The sequence below is a fragment of the Argopecten irradians genome, chromosome 2 (assembly GCF_041381155.1).
Source record: "Argopecten irradians isolate NY chromosome 2, Ai_NY, whole genome shotgun sequence".
In the NCBI taxonomy this organism is placed as follows: Eukaryota; Metazoa; Mollusca; class Bivalvia; order Pectinida; family Pectinidae; genus Argopecten; species Argopecten irradians.
This window is the reverse complement of record NC_091135.1, coordinates 39,977,504-39,999,368: the sequence shown is the minus strand read 5'-3', so window position 1 is coordinate 39,999,368 and position 21,865 is coordinate 39,977,504. Positions and strand designations below refer to the sequence as shown.

General features: G+C 33.8%; 1 protein-coding gene across 1 annotated transcript in view; it reads right to left on the bottom strand.

Annotated features, from left to right (window-relative positions):
• The window catches only part of LOC138315456 (alanine aminotransferase 2-like), a 28,045-nt gene extending 19,215 nt beyond the window's left edge, over window positions 1–8,830 (bottom strand). The window contains exons 1-8 of the mRNA XM_069256495.1: window positions 8,723–8,830; window positions 8,266–8,396; window positions 4,785–4,901; window positions 4,337–4,466; window positions 3,537–3,616; window positions 2,810–2,943; window positions 2,030–2,138; window positions 931–996 (exon numbers count right to left, since the gene is read on the bottom strand). Of these exons, the coding sequence (XP_069112596.1) occupies window positions 931–996; window positions 2,030–2,138; window positions 2,810–2,943; window positions 3,537–3,616; window positions 4,337–4,466; window positions 4,785–4,901; window positions 8,266–8,396; window positions 8,723–8,801 (846 nt within the window). The 5' untranslated portion in view covers window positions 8,802–8,830. The remainder of the gene's footprint in view (window positions 1–930; window positions 997–2,029; window positions 2,139–2,809; window positions 2,944–3,536; window positions 3,617–4,336; window positions 4,467–4,784; window positions 4,902–8,265; window positions 8,397–8,722) is intronic.
• Window positions 8,831–21,865: the final 13,035 nt, after the last annotated feature.

Sequence of the window (21,865 nt, the reverse complement as noted above, 5' to 3'; positions counted from 1 at the left end):
ATGTTAATATTGCTACACTGTTTACTTCTAACGCTGTAATGGAGCTGACAGTTGTGACAAAAGTAAATGACTGTTATTACAATGATTTACCTCCATTGTGTAACTGTTACTGATGCCTTAAACTAATTTACCATACTTGCTTTATATATTACCTTTCCTACATGACATGTATATGTAACATTCAGTGGATGTATTGAAATGAAGCATCCATCCTAATTATCCCATAACTAGATACTTTATATCACTGTATAGCCAGTTAGTTTTGTGGGGATGATATTTTCAAGGTTTCACATGATCACAAAAAATTTGATTGAATCATATACTGTATATCCTTAAAGTCAAATCGCAAAAAGGTAAAAGCCGCTAAGATCATTTTTTTCACTTTTAGTTAAAATGGCAAAACTATTGATGTGTGTAAATAACTGGCTACTAAGTATCCAAATGAGCATCTTGTTAACAAAGTTAAGAGGTCATTAGTTCTGAATACAGAATGGCATACTGTGTGTTGTAAGTAAACTGTATTAGATTATTTAAGGGGGAAAATCAAAGTTGTGTTAGTTTTAATGTATTTACATAAATTCTAGACTAAAGTTTAAAAATACCTGGTAGTTGCTTTCACTTTATTTATTAATTTTAAAAGAGTAAATATTAAATTGATTGATACAATGTAACAGATATTATAACATAGGCAAATGTCATGACAATTCATGTAACAGTTATGATGATAATTTCTTTTTTTTCATTAAAAGAGTTTACAATAAAAAACATGAAAAAACATTGTATTGTGTTGTTATTTGACGAATTGAAGAGCAAGCATACAGTTCTCTTTTAGATATTCTTCCATCATCAGTGTTTTGTGGTTTGTTGATTGATATATTGTGTGTGCAGTGTTTATAGTTGAATTGAATTAAAATAAATTTATACAATAACCTTAATAAACAAATCATATGAGGGCTCTCCTGGGCGTGGAGGATTTACCACAACATCCATCGCTGCCTACAATCAACAAAAATATACATAACATTTCAGCATTGATGGCACTATTTTTAACTTCATCGGGGTATGAACAAAATTTTGTTTGCAAACTGTGCTTAAAATTAATTTTTCACACTACTTGATAACATAAAATTTGTTTAAACATACGATTCCATTGATTTTCCAATGGATTATTTTTTCTACATCAATATACAACGTCAGCGTCTAAATTGTGACGTCATGATAACGTCGGGTTTTCATAACATTCTCAGATTTTTTCTTCAAAGGACACTGTATCAGCCAATCAGAAAGTCGGATTTAGTGTGAAAACAAATAAATATTAATTATAGTAGTATGAAGAAAAAGAATCTGCTTTCCACATCCAGGTCAAGGATATAAAGTCTAATCATAATAATGAAAGATGTGCAGAATAAATATAATCCATTTCCTTAATTAATCCTACAGCCAAAAAAAAAAATATTTTAAAGATTTGTTTCAGATATCTTGTGATTACATCACTCTTACCTACAGGGACCTGAATCACAACTTATACAAAATAAAATTATTTTGCATTAATACAAAAATGCCTCAAACTAAATATAATGTATTTTGCTAATTTTTCTGTACCTGCTGTCCAGCCCCTTTAGGGAACAGGTCCAAATACCGTATTCGACCCAAGAAGCACCCAGGGCTTGATAAAACATTGATAAAAATGAAAAGGTGCTAATAAGTCAATATTATTGCAAATCTATACCGTTTTATGTAGTTTTGGTCCTTATTTATACCTGGGCAATTGAAATTGAAGCCTCAAAAAGGGGGAAGGGCGCTTATAGGGACATGGGCACATATTGGGTCGAATACGGTATATATACATAGTTTGTACTGTATTGTATTTTGTATTACAAAATTTGTTCTCCTTCTTCCATGTATGATTGACAGATAAATTTGGTAAAATTGACAGTAATTTATGACTAGAAGTGATTTAATAAACAATTTGATGAACAACATGCAGACCACAAAGATATCGGGCCAATTGAGCAAGGAGGAAAATTACCTGCCCAGCCACAGCGGAACACAACTTTGCTGATATTGATTTTATCTGTTGAACTTTAACCTCAGGGTCAAGGTTTATGACCTCACAAAAGCCTCCTCTGAATCCACACCTGTAAAAATTGAAATAATGGCTCATAAGATAGGAATATCACTTCAATAACAGGACATAAGATTTCTAAAGTTTAGTTAATTTTGTAAAATTCAGTTGGATTCTTAATGGCTAATATCCTCTCTTTCTCTTCCATGGCCTTTAAGAAAGGGTTGACCTGCGTGAGAGTCTACAGTGATGTATATATAGTTTGAGCAACATGATACAGAAAGTGGGACTTGTATGTGAATTTAACTCAGTGATTTATGGGACTCGCCTAGACGAGTCCTGGATTCATGATTTTCCTGTGGGACTCACCAAAATTTTTAGAATCCTCCATAATATCATCTTTGTATTCATCAAAATTTGAAAATTAGTCTCCTGGACTCGACTTAAAAATCTTTCATAAATTGCTGTTAACTTATAGAGGAAGGGGTGTTAATTACCATTAATAGTTAGGTGGTAGAGCCACAGAGACTAGGCATGAATTTCCAAACAAATGTCAATATGTTATATACTTTATGTACATATATAATAGATACATACTGGATATATTGATCGTTGGTTGGAAATGTGTGCTGAAGTCCCTGTGCGTAGAGCAGTTAACTCGGTAACCATCACAAAACATTGTACACATCTATCAGGATAAGTCTACCTTAATTATGTCAATATAACATTATATGCTATACTTACTCTCCCATGTAGCCTTTAGAGACAGACATAAAAGAGGCCAGTTCCATATCTTTGTATGCACCACCCATCTCCGTTAATACCTTCTTAAACGAGTGGAAGGCAGATCCTTCAGCATACACATTATGTTGGTACACCTGTAGAGAGAACGTGAGACACATAATATATAGATAATATGAAAGAAGGAAAGCGGGACAGAAAAAAAATATTGGTAAGTGGAAACACATATCGTAAATAGAAAGTGGGATGCATGAAATATACCCTGGTAGAGAAAAATGGGACACATAAAATATACAGGAAACGGGACACACAGATATAGAGAAAGTGGGGCACATAAAATATAGAGAAAGTGGAGACACATATTGTAAAGAGAAAGTGGGATACATAAAATATAGAGAAAATGGGACACATAAAATATAGAGAAAAATGGGGAGAAAGTAGAATACATAAAATATAGAGAAAGTGGGGCACATAAAATATAGAGAAAGTAGCTAGGACACAACATATAAAGAGAGGTCTTAACCAGGTAATAACTTCATCTACATATAATGTGTATACAGATCATGCACTGGCACTCTAGGACTATGATACCAGTACATAAAACATGGTTTATCTTAAGTTTGGAGAATAGATGTCAAATATCATATTTACAGAAAATTTTAATGTCATAATCAAGATATCTTATTATGTTGTCAGAGGCATATTATCAAAAAATATTTATTTTCCTCACCTCATCAGCTAAAATAAAAAGTTCTTCGTCCTTGGCAAACTTTATAATATCTTCAATGTTTTGTCTATCTAATACTGAACCTGTTAAATATTAAGAGAATATATCTGAGAATATTTATAAGAAATATTTTACAACAATTTATCAACAGAAAAGTGAACAATACATTAAAAAACATCCAAATTGTTAATACATATGTAAATTATTTATTATTATGATTTACGATAAAGCAAACCAGAGTACACAAAGAAAAACCATGGACCTGTGGTCAGTACCTGGCAACTGTGCTCCGTGTGGGCCTTGAACTTGCTACCAGAGGTGGAGGGCTTGTGGTAATATGTCGGAAAATCTTAACAATGTAAACTTGGCCATCGGGCCGTCATATAAATTTTGTCTGGATTATAAAAGGTGCGTGGTAATTACATCCTACATGATTGGTTACTATTAATATCATATCCTTATGATTGGTTTCTATTAATATCACATTCTTTGGCTTGCTTGGTACCTACAAATGTATTCACTAACTTCTGAAATGTTTCATACAATTATACTATGGTAAATTCCATCTTTGCATATTACAGAGTTATCTCCCTTGCAGCTCCCTTGCAGGAAAGTATTAATTGTGACATATTAAATCATTTTGTGAGTGAAACTTTTTTTTTGTTCTCTGGAAAGTATTATGTACTGCTCACAAACATTAAACACATGGCGTCATAATCAATACCTACCCGCAAGGGCAGATAACTCTTTAATACGTAAAGACAGAATTCTACATGTTGTGTTGCTAGGTAACTGTCACTTACCTGTTGGATTACCAGGATTGATGATAACAATGGCCTTGGGTTTACATTCTGGTCTGGCTTCATCCACTGCTCTCTTTAACTCACTCACATCTAGTGCCCAATTATGGTCTTCATTCATGTAATACTTAATCTGGAACGATTATCTCAACTTGTATATTTCTGTCATAATTCTTTTAGTCAATCATTTTTTAGTCCAGAAAACTGAAATAAACACTCAATATACACTAGTACACACAGTACATACAGTCAATATATCTTCTGTTTTTTATTTGATAATGTAAAGTATAATGAATATCTTAAATCAAAAACAACAATATATAAAGAAAATTATTTCATTTAAAAATGGAACAATTAGAGCAAGTTGATTATTTTTGTGGTGCTCTGAGAGTAGAATACACCAAGGATTTATAAGCACCTACAACCTTGGATAAACATAATTGTTACTTACAGGATATGCATTATATTCTGCTATAGTTGCTGTGTAGAGGGGGTACTGGGGGATGGGGATCATTACGCCCGCCCGACCTCGTCCTGACTCCCCCGTCATCAACATCTTCATTATAGTCTACAACAACATATAGAGCTGCAGAATAAAACCAGTCAGCGTCATAACATAGTAAGTTAATATGTATTTAGTCAGGTTTATGCACATTTCTAAGCATTAATGATATCTTTAATACATACTGTAAACAGTAGACTTTTTAAAATTTAATACGATTTAATACGACATATAATTGATGCAGACTTTTAGCCTCTATATCCATATCAATATTACATGAATTCAATGATACAATGATAACTACTTCTAGTGTAATTATAAATGTTCTTTGTATCCATATTCTTCTAATCGCTATATGTAGAGTATACAGTATACATAATATATACATGTAATTTAATGTTCATTTGAGTTAATAAGCATATATTAAAGTTAAAATATTTGTTGACAGTTTCTCCAATGATTGTCTAAAAGAATTTCAAATTTCTTGACATCTGTTGCATCTATAACATGCTGGGGTAAATTGTTCCAGGTATCTACAACTCGAAAACTGAAAAAATGTTTTCCAATATCAGTGTTACATCGTTTTTTGAATATTTTTAAGGAGTTTCCTCTTGTCCTGTTGTTGGTATCCATTTGGAAAATAGACGATGTGACGCGCTCATCATAAAATATTTTTCAGGATTTTGAAAACATTTATCAGGTCCCCTCTTTTCCTACGATGTTCTAGGGTAGGCAGATTTAGTCTCTGTAGATGCTCTGGGTATGGCAAGTCTTTAAAGCCTGGTATGAGCTTTGTAGCTCTTCGTTGGACGTTCTCAATAAGTTCTATGTCCTTTGTCATATAAGGACTCCACACACTTGAGGCATATTCCAGGTGGGGTCTCACGAGAGCCTTAAACAGTAGTTTAAAACATTTTTTCATCCAGGAAGGTAAAGGTTCTTCTTATCAGTCCTAAAATGCTGTTTGCTTTATTTACTCCTAATTGGATGTGTGTTCTAAAATTTAAATCTTCATCCACTGTTACTCCAATATCCTTTTCTGATGTAATATTATCAAGATCTAATTGCTCGCCTGTTGTTCCAGACATACTATATACTCTCTTTTCTTTGGATTTAATCGCAAGGACTTTACGTTTATTTTGATGAAATTTAAGTAACCACTTTTCAGACCATTTTTCAAGATTTATCAAGTCACTTTGCAAAATGTTTTTATCATCTATGCTTCTGATTTCTCTGTATAATTTTGTATCGTCTGCAAAAAGTGGCAACTGGGATTCTGTATTTTCCGGTAAATCATTAATGTAGAGTACAAATAAAATTGGTCCAAGAACGCTTCCCTGGGTATGCCGCTTAATACAGGATATATCTTTGATGTTTCTCCATTTACAATGACCTTTTGGCATCTATTGCTAAGAAAATTTGCTATCCAGTTAGTAGCCCTATCACTCACTCTATATCCTTTAAGTTTCTTTATTAGACGACGTTTTCATGAAGTCCATGTAAATTACATCCAGTTGACCACCGTTATCAATTATTTTTGTCCATTCTTCCAAAACCATTAGTAGCTGAAGTTGCGTAGATCTCCCATTTATAAAACCAAATTGTTTATTACTCAAAAGATTATTTTTGTCCATGTGATTTACAATGCTATTTCTTACTAATTTTTCCAGTTTTTTCCCAATAATACTTGTAAGACTGACTGGTCTGTAGTTTCCTGCCTCAAATTTTGAGCCCTTTTTGAAAATTGCTGTTATATTTGCCTCTTTCCAAGCTTCTGGTAGTTTGCCTTCCTGGAGTGATCTGTTAAAAATTTCTGCTAGAGGGTTACTTATTTGCTTGCGTAGTTCCTTGAGGGTTTTAGGGTGCATCATATCCGGTCCTTGGGATTTATTTTCATTTAAATCATATAGCAATTTTTCAATTGCTTCTGGCATGCAGTTAATTTCCTCAAATTGATAACTAATGTCTCTTTCTTGGAAGTCTGGTAAGCCTCCTGGTGGTTCTTGGGTAAAAACACTACTAAAAAATTTAGCAAGTACTTCTGCTTTGTCCTTGTCTCTCACAGCAATTTTCTGGAGATCTCCATCTAGGCCCTTGAGGTCGGAAATGCCTGTTTTAACTTTTCTTTTTGAGTTGACATATTTCCAAAATTTCTTAGGTTGTTCTTTGATGTCTTCTGCTATTTTTCTTTCTAACTCTCGTTTGGATTTTCTTATCTCCCACTTAAGCTGATTTCTGATTCTTGCGTATTCTTTGAATTTTTCTTCGGTTCTGGTTTCCATATACCGTTGCCATGCTCTATGTTTTTTCCTAATCTTCTTCAAAATAACCCTTTTAATGGTGTCCTATCTTTTTGATCTCCTTGGTAGAGGCGAGGTTTGTGTTTTGGAATAAACTTATTTACTTTCTCAATAATTAGATTAGTAAATTTTGTGTACACTTCAGAAATATCTCCGTGGAGTATGTCTGACCAGTCCTCTGGCATATCTTCTCGCATACTGGTATAATCGCCTTTACTATATTTTAGGCGTGGCTTTTGATTTAAAGTCTTTAGAGATTTACAGAAAAAATTGAAGACAAGTACCAAATGATCACTGCTTCCAATTGGACTTTCACAAGCAATATCTCTTATCATTTCATCTTCGTTAGTTATAACAAGATCTAAGATACTCGGTTCTGTTCCCTTCCTTTCTCTTGTATATTCTTTGACATGCTGATAGAGGTAGTTGTCTCTCAAACATTCGACAAAGCTCTCTCCTTCCTTGTCGTGGTTTGACGACCAGGTATTCCAATTAATTTTCGGCATGTTGATATCGCCAACTAATAACAGATGACTGTACTCTGGGTCAGATGATACAGATGTAGTGAGCTTGTTAAGCTCCTCTACGTTTTCAGGACTCTAATTCGGACTTTTATACAGACATCCTATCAGTAAGCAATTTTTTATCAGCAAGATTACAGATTTTCACCCATACGCTTTCCTTGAATGTATTTCCTATGTTTACTTCTACTCCTTTCAGTGTTTCCTTTGTGTATATACCAACCCCTCTATGACAATGTAATGCATTTTCGTTCATAAATAAGTCATACCCTGGGATATGAAATTCTGTTCTGTTAGGTAGATATCTGCAGTTTTTTGGATACATCTCTGTAACTCCTATTATGTCGGCTTCGATTCCAAATTGCCTAAGCTTTAATTCCTCAAATTTATTAGGTAGACTATCAGCATTTGTGTAGAATACACAAAAGAATGACATAAGAGGTTTTATTCAAGATAATCTAATCATTTTAAAAATCATACTTTGTGTTAGAATATTGACAAATATACTGAAGCAATGCTGAAAACACACTTCAAATGTACCTTAAATTTTGCCATGTTGGGAGCACAACAAATCAATTTATACGATTTTTTTAAATAAGTATTGAATACCTTGATGCCATCACTAGCACCGGTACACAGGAATATATCATCTGGTGAAGCTGGCAGGCCGTCCCGTTCCTGGATATAGTTAGCTATGTCCTGTCTCACCACTGGTACACCAGAACTGTCACTGTAGGCTCCTGTAGATACAACAGTCATCATTTACAGTACACAACTTTCATTCGTGGCCATTTAATGCATTTGAAAATTCAATATAAGGAAGGCAAATACATTGTATCAAATTGAAGAACCTTCCTCTAGTTTCTGTGATCATGAATTTTGTGAAAAAAAATTGTATGTGAACATATTCTTAAGACAAGTACCGGTACTTTGTTAGGTATCAAGTCATCAAATCACATGTATTGGCCGTAAAGGATCACAAAACTTGAGATAAAGTGGCTTAAATCTTGTACATGGTTCCTTTACTAATGTCAGTAGGTTTTTTAAAACAAGTCACATTACCTACCTATACTGGCACCACCACAGCTGTCAAGGATACGCTGGGCTCGCTCCTTAGCATCCGAAGGATATCGAGGGTCAGTCATCAGCGTCGCTGGGTCTGTACACAAGGCCACCACCTTCACAACATTCAAAATTATTTTGCTTCAACTCTTACACTTGTCAAATAATTCAATAAAATTTATTATTATAATTAATACTAGGTATATGGTAATTTTTTTACACTTAGATTTAATGCATAACTGTTATTCATGAAAGCCCATATCATCAAATGACAGTTATCAAATTAATTTGGTAAAGAGGTAAATTGAAATCAACAATAACAACTAGCAGTATAGTAATCAAAAATGTTTTCATCTTTATACAATTTGTACATGTAGATAATAAGTGGAATCAGACACACGGCAGTACACAGTAGTAGGGCTATCCTGCCAGTGAAGAAGGCTTATAGAAATGAATTTAATAAATATAGTCTTGAATTATGAATAATGCTTCACAGAGGTCAATTGTTTGATATGCAGTGTACATGGGTATAAAAATGTATGTAGGTCAAACATAAATATGCTATTAAAGGATTTGTGCAGCCAAAATTTTTTTTTGATAATACGTCAGGATATTGCTTTGGATGGATGAAAAATTAAGTCCCACCCAACGAATCGCCTAGCTTTTAGCGCTATCGGTTGGTTTTGGTCGTGATTTACGGGTAGTGTCGACTACGGTTCAGAGATAATGAGCTAGGCGGTCACGTGGTCTTGTGATGTCACAGTAGTCCACGGCTACACAAGGTAAGCCTAGTACTATACATCTATACAGCACATACACGTATACGTTAGATCTACAATTTGAGTTTTTCGAGTAAATGGTTATTCTAGCTTTATGATGTAGATATTTTCAGTTTCAAAACATTCAATTTTACACCATTTCAAACATTCAAACAAGCGTATATCTAACTTTAGATTAATTAATCAGTCCAATTTGATAGCGATATCAAAATGATGTTCGGATCAGTCTGGACTGAGATTAAGATAGCATATTATGTAAATTCGGTGTAATAAAAAACAGTATAATGTAACACCTATCTTTTTACGATTAAAATCCGAAAATTTAGCATGACTATATCTAGAATCCGTGTTTTTATTTCAAACTTCAGCCATAACGATGCAAACACGGCACAGTTTTTGAGTAAAAATAAAATGTGGACGGTTATCAGTTACGTGATATTGGAGTAACAATACCGATCTTATACCGAAAATAATATGTATATCTATATTGTTGCCTTTGGAACTTTATCCATAACGTTTACTAAAAAGCAGAAATACATCAATGATATTTCTGATATATGTTTTAAATTACAGTATAAGTGTAGATTTAAATTCACTATTTCAAAATTATACTAAATCATTAAAATAGTATATTCATTGTCGATCCTTTTGTACACCATACCGAGATTCGTATAATCCAAAAAGTAACCACATATAGTGTTCAAATGAAAAATGAAATTACTTGTATACAGGTATTATAAATAGATATAATATCTTGTACCTTTTCAAAAATATACTTAGTGATATTTAAATAAGTATATTTAGTGTGGTAATGCTGTAACCCTTCTTGTATAACTATACTTGTAGATTCGAAACGGTGAAAATACATGCTTAGAATTTTTACTAATACCTTAGAAATTACGGGTATGCCACCATTCCCGTAATTACAGTACTAGACTGGAATTATTTTTAAGGTTAAATCTTTAGTTGAAATAGTTCTTAGAACCATTTTTGTTTCAGATTAAGTCAACTTCCATTATTGTTTTACCTGTGTACGACATATATATATATATATATGTATATATTTAATATATATTCCTAGGTATGATCAGGGATATTTTATTTCCATTTGCTTTTACATGGAGGTGACAATAAAAAATCTAGAGCATAGATGTACGGGGTTTCCATAATTCAAATCAGAATTCAAATAACGGATGTCATAACCTGATTGACAGTAAGACAATAGCAAATACCCGAAATAGTCCACCGAATAGCAAACTGCCCGCGGCCAGGTAATTACAGGTGAGTTCGATGAATGGCATGGTGTACAGGTAAAAACATCCTGGTCCAGGTATTACATAACCATCAAACCAAAGGCATGGCTAATAATATATTTACATCGAAGTATCTACTCGTATATCGATTAAAAAATGAAAGCGACCGCACGGTCTGAAAAAATAGTTTGTTTTGCTTAATATCTCAATATTTAGATCTTTTATAATATCAAAAATAAATTCTTTCTATCACATGTTGACTCTCACTCTCAATTTATTCAGTTAGCAACACACAACACAATGTTTGTAATGATCAATCATCGGTGTGTATGTACAGAAACATACATGCATATATGTATATGTTTCTGGTATGTACGTCAATATACTTTAATCAAGGATTTCGTAAATTGTTACGTAAAATTTCATTTTACAGTCACAAACTTTGTAATTCACAATGTATCAAAGATACAGACTACAGGAAAATATTATCTAATTAAAGCTTATTCGTTGCTGAACTCCTCCAACAAAAAATCCGAAACTTTTATTTCTGTGTGGATTTTCTTTCATAGTTACACGAAGATACCTGCTATTAGAGCATAAATTAGAGTATTTGAAACATCAAATTTCACTCTTTTAGTTATTTACATTCGAGCCAAAGTTATTGTACGATTAACTTCACTCAAAAGTAATTATAAAAAATCGTCGATCGGCTTTTCCTGTGACCGTCGATGTAAGTGATAGCACATCAGTTATAGTACAGCTATAAGCCACGGACTATTGTGTCGTCACACGGTTTAGAGCTAGAAAATATGCATAATCGGGCGGTCAGAAGTTTGGACCTCGATATCGACGGTTTACAGGTTATTCCGGTCGCGCGCGGAACGGAGAGGTTTCTACACGTGCTAATAAAGCCGTTTCCAGCATAAACTGAAATTATCATTTTTGACTGCACAAATCCTTTAAAGAACAGTCCATACTCACTTACTCAGTACTCTGTTTTACAGGATAGCCTGTCAAAACCAAATCTTGTCTAATCTGGATACCTGCCTATTCTGGCATTAGTATGTCATTTTCCTTTTTAATATTTAGAAAATAAAATCCTTTTAAACTGGAACGAGTCTACTTCGGCCAAATATGCTGATCCCTTAAACATTGGTTTTAAACAAGTTATACTGTACTATACAAGGTACAAGGTACATGTACTTAATGTTTATTAATACACATATTCCAGTGAACTTACCTGTCCGTGAGGAATGTACTTGTCCTGTAGCATTTACTACTTTGCGAACAAAACCAAAGCTTTGGTGAAATTTTTTTAACTCATAGTTTTTAGCACTGGTGGCTGGAGACAGATCTCCAAACCCTAACCAAGTACCATCCAATTTTATACTCCTCCGGTCGATGGTGAAAATAAAGGCGAAACTCTGAAGACGTGTATCACAAATCTTTCGATCTCCTACATTTTTGCTATATCCCAAAGGTTGTCAACTTCATCACCCTGGATACAGGCCTTGAGATTGCCGCAATACCAGGTTGGGGCTATAGAAATGGGTAGCTATTGGAACATGGAACGCAGTCAGTTGTTTGGGGGGCATCACCAGGGGTGTTCCCACTCATTTAAAGGCGTCCCCCACATTATATAAAACTATGGCCGACAAGACAATACCCTAGGTTATTTAGACAAATAAACAATCTTAATAAAGTTTAAGTGTTTTAATTAAGAGGTTTTGACATAAATAATGGAAATGAGAGGCAAATCCAGAAGAAAGTTCAAGGAATACAGTGTTTAAACTTTTAGGTATCGTACACTTGTAACACAATTTACAGATATAATGTCATAAAAGCATTATAAAAATCAAACCTAATATTTCTGCAGTATTTCTGCAACTAGAAAAATCGAACGAGTGCAAGATAGGGGCATTGCGATTCAATCATAATGACCACGAAGCACACCTCTAACCTTAAAGGACATGTCCCACATGATGAAAATGACAGGTTTTTTAAAATTATAACAATATTGCTCCTGACAATAACCTTATATTATTGCATCTGAAAACAAAGGCACCTAACACATCAATTTCAACTAGGCGTCCCGCATGACATTCTAAATACCTCGTAAGGTTGAATAACTATGCATGTAGGCATCCGTAAGTGTGGACGCCCGGACTGTAAGTGTAAACTTTGCATAATGATCCTGGTACACAATGTCTTTATGTCATAAATTACAGTTTACATTGTAGTCATATTGTTGCAGTGTAGAATATAAATTTGTACACTGTATCAAAATTACATGTACAATCACTTGCTGTGTGCTTTAGTTAAATTTCCTGTTGATAAAATGTAAAGCTCGAATTGTAAAAACAAATACAAGTTAATCTTTATTATACAATCTAGTAGAAGATAAGTTCAAATGAACAAACACAATGTCTATATAAAAACTGTTGAACAACACAATACATGGATGTCATTCTAATTTACATGTAATCCATTTCAACTGTACAGTGTATTCTGTATATGTATAAATGTACAATTTATATTCTTGTTTGAATAAAAGAAATAAGTTGCTTAAATGTGGAAAGAGTTTGATTTAAAGTAGACAGTTATATATATAAATATCACTATAACATACATTCAGAAATGTCTGGTATAGGAATATATATTTGTCAAAATGTCTACGTGTGTTGTCAGGGCAAGGTACGTATACGTGTAACTCGATCAAACTGCTTTGCTTGTTGTCATCTTTCAAGTGTCATACTCACTGCTTGCAGTTCCTCTTCTATTTTACCCGCCTGAATGACAATCGGGCCCCGAACAGCATATTCCATCACCCTTAAATGAGGGTTCATGTTGTCTATCGTCAACACTTTCCCACGACATGGTTTTTGTGAATGAAAGTTCCTGTGCCTTCCTTGTTTACATAACAAATTTTGGTTGACCTGAGCCTGAGGCAGAGGACAAACAGGTGAAATTCGACACAGCCGTGTCGAGCAATTCCGAAACATTATGGCGGTGTTATAGCATTCACGGAGCACCTTACATATAAAAGTCAAAGTTATATCACCTTTAACTTATCGAATGCCAACAAATCACGCGTAAACAGCATAAAATAATAGAGCTGAATAATAACTATATGACGAAATGAAACCGGATACAACAAATATTTCCATCCAAGGGAGGTTACTCTCTTTAGACAATACACAAGAAAACTCAGAAGGGGTTCGACACTCGGCAGCGACAGAAGTTTCACGATCCCATTTAGATATTTTCTGTCATGTTATCTTTTATTTTTATCATAATGTGTTCGTACTTCTTAAAAAGATATTAATTGAATTTATTTTGATTAGATATCTACAATGCATGTATATGTACAATGTATATTATAATTAGTGAATTAACACAAAATTCTAATAGTATTTTCTCCGCATGAGCAATACAAAAGGTATCCACAGAAAAATAACCTAGGTGTGACATTTGACAAGCATTTGAATTTAGCCAACATGTATGTAAATCAGTTAAAAAGCCAATATCATTATAGGACTAATATTTAGTTAAAACATGAACAACAATGTTAGGATTTCCAACACTAGAGTATACACGCAAACGTAACGATGTTGTTGAAGTATGTATGTTCAAAATTAAACGACATGTCGAAATAAGGTAAGAACAAGCTACTTACACAATCATTAGAACCAGAGGAAACACTATGAAACTAAGAAACAGAGTAGGACTTTCAGTAACATACACGTGCATATGTTTAAGGCATATTAGTCGGCGAGTGGTGGATCTGTGGAACTCAACTAGTTGAAGCCCAACTGTAAAGGTTTTTAAAAATCGTTTAAATTACAAGAATTGGTGCTAAGTACCTTTTGAGTTCTATCCAAGTTTTTATACTGCGCAACCGGATAAGAGTGAGTTAATTATCAATACAAAACGCACCAGAATTAACTAACATCAGCTACATATGTAGCTCTATACGCACATTCATGTACATGTATAAGAAAGTGGTATAGGTATCTGGATATATGGTTGTGCTGACTTATGGAATGGGATATCTTCCCGTTTGAGTCCACTTTTAGAATCACGGACATTTCCTAACAGACATCAATCAGCATATCGTAAAAAGACTGTGTAGTCACATCTTTTAATCTACAGGAAAGTATCAGTTATAACCTGGATAATGGATCAAATGAACTCGTTGCTTTTTTAGATAGCAATAAGGCTTTTGATTTTGTATGGCAAGAAGGGGTATCAATGGAAAGGTATGGATTATTCTTAAACAGATATATTCCCCCTTCTCCAGTAATGTTGCCTTTAATGGTTTCATGTTGGAAAGTGTAATAATAAAAAGAGGGATCTTACAGAGTAGTTCTTTATCTGCAAAAATGTATATCGTTTTCTTCAACGACTTGCTTAATGAAGTAGAATTCAGCGGGAAAGGTTCGGTAATTAATTCATCGCGTGTAAATTTACCAACCCAGGCCGACGACAAATACATTATTAGCAATAATTTAGCTAACCTTCAATACTTACTTTCTGCGAGAACTACAGTATAAAATGGAGGTTTACTTTTTCCGCTTCTAAATCTAAGATTGTAATCTTTACTTCCAAAAAGAAACTAAAGGTTCCTTGTAATGTTACAGTTTATGAAAATAAACAACCAATTGTACATTGTAGATACAATTGTTCATATTGGTATAACATTGAATTGTAAAAGTAACAATGTACAACGTACAGAACGTAAAGTGTGGTGTAACCACAGGCGTTTGGCTCTAAAGACATTTTATGTAATATTGTGTTACACAGTATTACATATATATAGAAAAAAATGTCTATAGAGCCAAACGCCTGTGGTGTAAATGAGTGTCTCTTATTCATTCTGGTGCTCATCATTGTGTCCTGAATCCTTTGACCACTGCTAAGATTACTAAGTACAAAGTTTATCCATCTGCACTCTACGGATGTGAGCTGTTGCAATTAAAGAAAAATGAAGTATACATGCTAGAAAAAGCACAAAATTGCATTGTCAAATCTATACAAGGTTTTGATATAAGAACGAGGACAGACATGTCCATATCATTAATTGGTTGGTTTTCTTTGGAAGTGTATATTAGTATAAAAAATTATTGTTCCTAGGTAGAAGATGTTCCATGGATATAGGAGTTTTAACTCGCGAAATTTTCATAAAACGTCTTTCCAATTCTAAAGGCCCACTACCTTTCCGAAACGGCTTTTAACTTTTTAAAATGGGAATGTAAAACAAGATCGATAATTTTGTAGAGTCTTAAGAATTATTAACTTACCGTTAATACTACATTTATTATCACCTTCTGAACGATTTGATTAAAAAAATAAAATGTTTATTTTCATAACGCGGGTCGTGTTATGTTTCCCGCCTTCGTCCTAAATACCGCGCGGTAGATGACTATCACTGCGCCAGACGGCAAATCAGCGAATTGACACTCCACTGCTTTCATATATTACGCAGGAAAATCTTGCATATGTTTGGGTGTCGTAACCTTATTTTAGGTCATCGGTATGCATTATCTGATGTTATTAATGTTTTTTAAGAAACCTTTATATTTTGTTCCAGAAAGGTAATGGGCCTTTAAATTGTGCAGTTTTAAACAGAGGATTTATCCCTGACATTGTTCAAATTTTGGATAAATATGATATGTCTTTTGTTCTGGATGGAGTTTAAAGGGACACTACCTTTCCGAAACGGCTTTTAATTTTCAAAATGGGAATGTAAAACAAGATCGATAATTTTGTAGAGTCTTAACAATTATTAACTTACTGTTAATACTACATTTATCATCACATTCTGAACGATTTTGATTAAAATAAATAAAATGTTTATTTTCATTAACGCGGGGTCGTATTATGTTTCCCACCGTCGTCCTAAAATACCGCGCGGTAGTTGACTATCACTGCGCCAGTCGGCAAAACAGCGAATGGACTCTCCACTGTTTTCATATATTACGCAGGAAATCTTGCATATGTTTGGTGTCGTAACCTTATTTTAGGTCTATCGGTGTGCTTTTCTGATGTTATTCCCCCCCCTTAATGTTCTTTAAGAAACCTTTATATTTTGCTCCGGAAGAGGTTTATTAGGCCTTTAAAATGTGGTACATTTCCAAACACATGCAAATGGAAACGTTTAGTAAATGTCAATGTTAAAAATATGATCAGTTTCAACTTTGTGAAAGGATGAAAGCTGACAAAGATTTTTCTCGTTTTTCTCTTTTACATGAAAACATACAACCATGTGCATTATGGAAACTTGCTTTACGTTTTCCGCAGTATAGTTCATGCATTAATCGAATTGTTAAAATATGCGTAGAAATACGCGATAATGAAAATGTATGTTTGTGCCATTTTTGTGGTTTAATGGTCTCATATTGCACAGTGTACTTGAATGTAGCCAGCACATGCAAGACCAACTGTGGTGAATTCTCAGTACTGTGAAAGAGAGAGATTTTTTTTATCTCAATTCAACGTCAAATTATCAGCTACTACATGTTCGCCTTGGTGGAATATTTAACTACCATTTATCTCAATGAACTGGAGGACTTCAGATTAAATGCAATTAGACTATTATTGTTAACAAAATGTTCGTACAAAGTGGTATTTTATGACCTTATTTCTTTTAGGCAATACCAAATCATATTAACTGTAACTGAAGTTATATGTATACTAAATTTTGTTAACTCTAGATTCTATGCACAGGGACCTGGCATACTTTTTTTAACTAACAGTATACATATACATATTATAGTATCAAGGGTATGAACTCGGCGGTCGAGACAAATGGACCTATTTTGTTAAAACCGTGATTATTTTAATAAATGGGTTCTATACACCATTATCTTACCTTAAAGAGAAATAATTTATCTTAGCAAAGAGTGTTTGATGAACAAAATTGGCCAAGTATTGGCGGAGTTATGGCTTGATGAATCGGAAAACTTACGAAAAATATGCTAGGTAGACATTTCCCTGTCCGGTCGAATTGTCGTCTCGCCTCTAATGGGTACCTAAAAATCCAAGTCAAAATCACAAAATCTACGCTTGTGGTGGTAAACAGTACCCATAACTGTGTTAATCAACAATCTCCTTTGGAGGTGTCATGACCTGTACTTTGTAGAATCTCCATTTAAACATCGTATTACAGGGGCGTAGCTTGCTCTTTAAAAAAAAAAGCCCGGGCTTGCACATAAAAAATCCTAGTATGGGTTATTCATTGTCTTGTAAAGTTAAAACATCTATGTAGATCCGTCAAAGTCTTAAATGTAAATTAAAATCAAAGTTAAAATAACCTAAACGTTTACGTAGATGATTTATCTAAAATTAATAATACTGAAATATACGTTATGCGTTAATATGAATCTTCTAAGACACAAGATGGTTTGTTCAAGATTAAAACGAAAGACACGCAAAGTCAAAGGACGACAGATGAAATATCGAAAGTGACACCTCGCAAATTATAGTGACACAGAGAAGATTCTACTTAGATAGTCCGCTAAAACCTGCTTATATTATAAGGCTTTTTATTTATTTTTTTTTGCCAAATATAAAGTCTATATATTAGACAAAAAAAACAACATATGATATAGGCAGGCTTAGCGGAAAAGATTCTATTTAGTAAATGTTGGAGCGATACATTGTATAGAGAATTAAAACTTCCCGTCAAGATAGACTTTAAGAAGACAAAATACTATTATTTTTTTTCAATCAGTGCGACTTTTATGCCTTACAATATGAGGCGCTGATTTTATATTCATTCATTTTTTCACATATATGTTTAATTCGATTTTTACACATAAAAAAAATCGATAACGTAAGAAAGTTCCGTCAATCTATCATCAAATCCCATTAGAGTCACTCAAGATACATGCAGGACTTATCATGAGATTTTCATACACTTTTTAAGTACTAAACATTAACACATAATTATCAGGTACAGGTAGAAAACAGTCCTATACCTTTGATTTTAAAAAATATAGTTTAGCAATACCAAGCATTATCAAATATCATTTTCGGGGCTAAACATTTCCTTAAAACGATTTTCCATCGGGGGGCTTCGGGGCCCCCCCCCCCCCCCCCCCCCCTGAACCCCCTAACCAGGGCTTGCACATGTAAAAGACTCTAGCTACGCCCCTGGTATTCCGTCTTTGCATATTACAGATCTAGAGTAAGCTCCCTTGCGGATAGGTATCGATCGTTACGTCATTGTTTTGTGAGCGCAATTCACGTCGTTTTCTCCGAAACGTATGACGTTACGCTCGCAAACATATGACGTCACAATCAATACCTACCCGTAAGTGCAGATAACTCTGTAATATGCAAATTCGGAATAGCTCACTTACTTTAACCATCACCGCCATGTTCATTTTTCTCTCGGAATGCTTCTCGATTTTACATATCGTGACTACATTATGCAAATTTTGTAGTGTTGTGGTTGTCGGTAAAGTCGAGAAGCGTTCCGAAGAGCAAATGAACATGGCAGTGATGGTTCAAGTAATAGGTTTACACTATGTTCAACCATGGTAGCCCCGTTTGCCCGAAACGTAGTGCGCTGTGGAATTTTGGCTATATTTGTCTTTGTATTCAAGTTGAGCCAGGTCTTGCGAAGTTGTGCCGCGGTCTTTTACGGATTACGTGGCGGACCGTGGATATAGGGGTAAGGACTCCTCCCGGACACAGGGACCTGGCACGAAAACTTTTTAACCAATAGTATACATATATATATATTATAGTATCAAGGGTATGAACTCGGCGGTCGAGAAAAACGGACCTATTTTTTTAAAACCATGATTATTTTAATAAATGGGTTATATACAACATTGACGGATATCTTACCTTAAAGAGAAATAATTTATCTTTCCATTGAGTGCTTGATGAACAAAATTGGCCAAGTATTGACGAAGTTATGGCTTGATGAATCGGGAAATTTACGAAAAATATGCTAGGTAGACATTTCCCTGTCCGGTCGAAATGTCGTCTCGGCTCTAATGGGTACCTCAAAAACCAAGCAAAAATCACAAAATCTACGCTTGTGGTGGTAAACAGTACCCATAACTGTGTTCATCCACAATCTCCTTTGGAGGTGTCATGACCCGTACTTTGTAGAAACTCCATTTAAACATCGTGTACCTCACTTACTTTAACCGTCACCGCCATGTTCATTTGTTTTTCGGAACGCTTCTCGACTTTACATATCGTGACTACATTATGCAAATTATGTAATGTTGTGCTTGTAAATAAAGTTACCGTCATTGAAAAGTTTGAGCTTCTAATTTTACTTCAAAATAAAAAATGTCAAAAATAATTAATTGCTTTCCAAAAAAGTCCATAGCACTATGTCCTATATGGAATAAAGTACTGATCACGCATGCACCATTTAGTAAAATATACTATTTTACATATTTTTGTGTAAGTAAGACATACATTTACATGAGTAAACACCATTTTTTTTCAAATGATGAGTATCGTTTATTCTCTGTCGGCGATGGAGCATCTTAAAAACACATTTGTACCGAAATATTCATTTATTTGTGTGGTGACTGTTCCAACTTGAAGACCAGATAAGATACATTTTTTCATATGAAAACGATATAGACAATAATCTAATTTGTTTACATGCTTTATCCGTGATTCCGGTCGCGTGGCATTATCAGTTCAATTAATATATCATTAAAAATTTAATTCTCCATAGTTAAAACTTTTATTCCTCGAATAAGAGATACAGAAAATGAGATATAAATATATATATACGTGAACATATATACAATCAAGGAAACATTATCGTAATTATTACAAACTCCTCTTCTGATTTTACTTATCAGCCATTATAATCATACATGTACAAACAAATTTACTTATACTGCAGCTATTAATATACCGCTAATTTCATTAGTTTGTAATCATGGTTTTAAAGAAGTTCATAGAATATTCAAAACCTTTTGAATGATATCCTTAATCATCATTTTAATAATACGTAAAGATAAAACAATTACATGTTACAAGACATTCACTTTTAACAAAATTGGTGATGTCCATTAAAAACACATTTTGAGTCTGATATCGCTGTTTGAAGTAGCCACATGTACCCCATTCCTAGCATTAATGTACCATAAAGACGCTAATTGATTACCACTTCGTGTTTGGTTTTAGCTTTGTGTGGCTAAGTCATATTAAATCTAGAAATATACCCGTCTCTCATATCCCTACGGCCCAATAGTCCGAAGGCCAGTTATTCCAAGGTCCGATAGTCCCAGAACAGATATAATGTATCTGGAATTTATGCGAACGCGGTACTCAAAATAAGACAAAATACTTTGTAGTTAACTTGCTAAGATATAAGAGACACGGAAAATGCTATTGAAAAACGAAATGTAGCGAATTTTAAAAATTGCGAAAATGATCATAATCTTGAAATACGTAAACGTTTATGATGTTAAAGAGTATATACATGTATACATTGCAATCACATTTAACATTTTCCGAGAAAGTAATATTATGGAACAATTTTCATCATTTAAATAAATCAAAGAAAGGGGGAATGAGACGAAAATAAAAGTCGTTAGTCGTTAAATTGTACAATATAGCGACGTACAGTAATTATAACTTTCAAGAGCGGGACGCGTGGCAGAACGGACTTGTGTGTAAAAAAAAAAAAAAAAAAAACTACACACACACACACACAAAAACCCAAACATACCGGCCCCTCCTTAAATAAAAAAGGTTATCTATATATGTTGCAATTGATGGTTCACAAGATCAATTGCATTTGATGGTTCACAAGATCAATTGCATTTATTATTTAACTTTTTTTTTTCTTATTTTACAACAACTCATCTTCGTTACCACAAGAAATTTGAGGACATTACAACTAGGGCTGAAACGATTAGTCGAATAATCGGAGGCGATTAGATTAATGAAGCTAATTGCTGATAATCGATTAAAGATTTTATTAATCGTTAATCGTAACATGCATAGCCAGTGCATTGTAAGCTGACTAAACACGTTGACAGATCATGGATATCTGAGTAAGCCATTCCGACTGGAGTTTCATCTCTTTATGTACATGTTTTGAACTCAACAAAGCATATATGATGT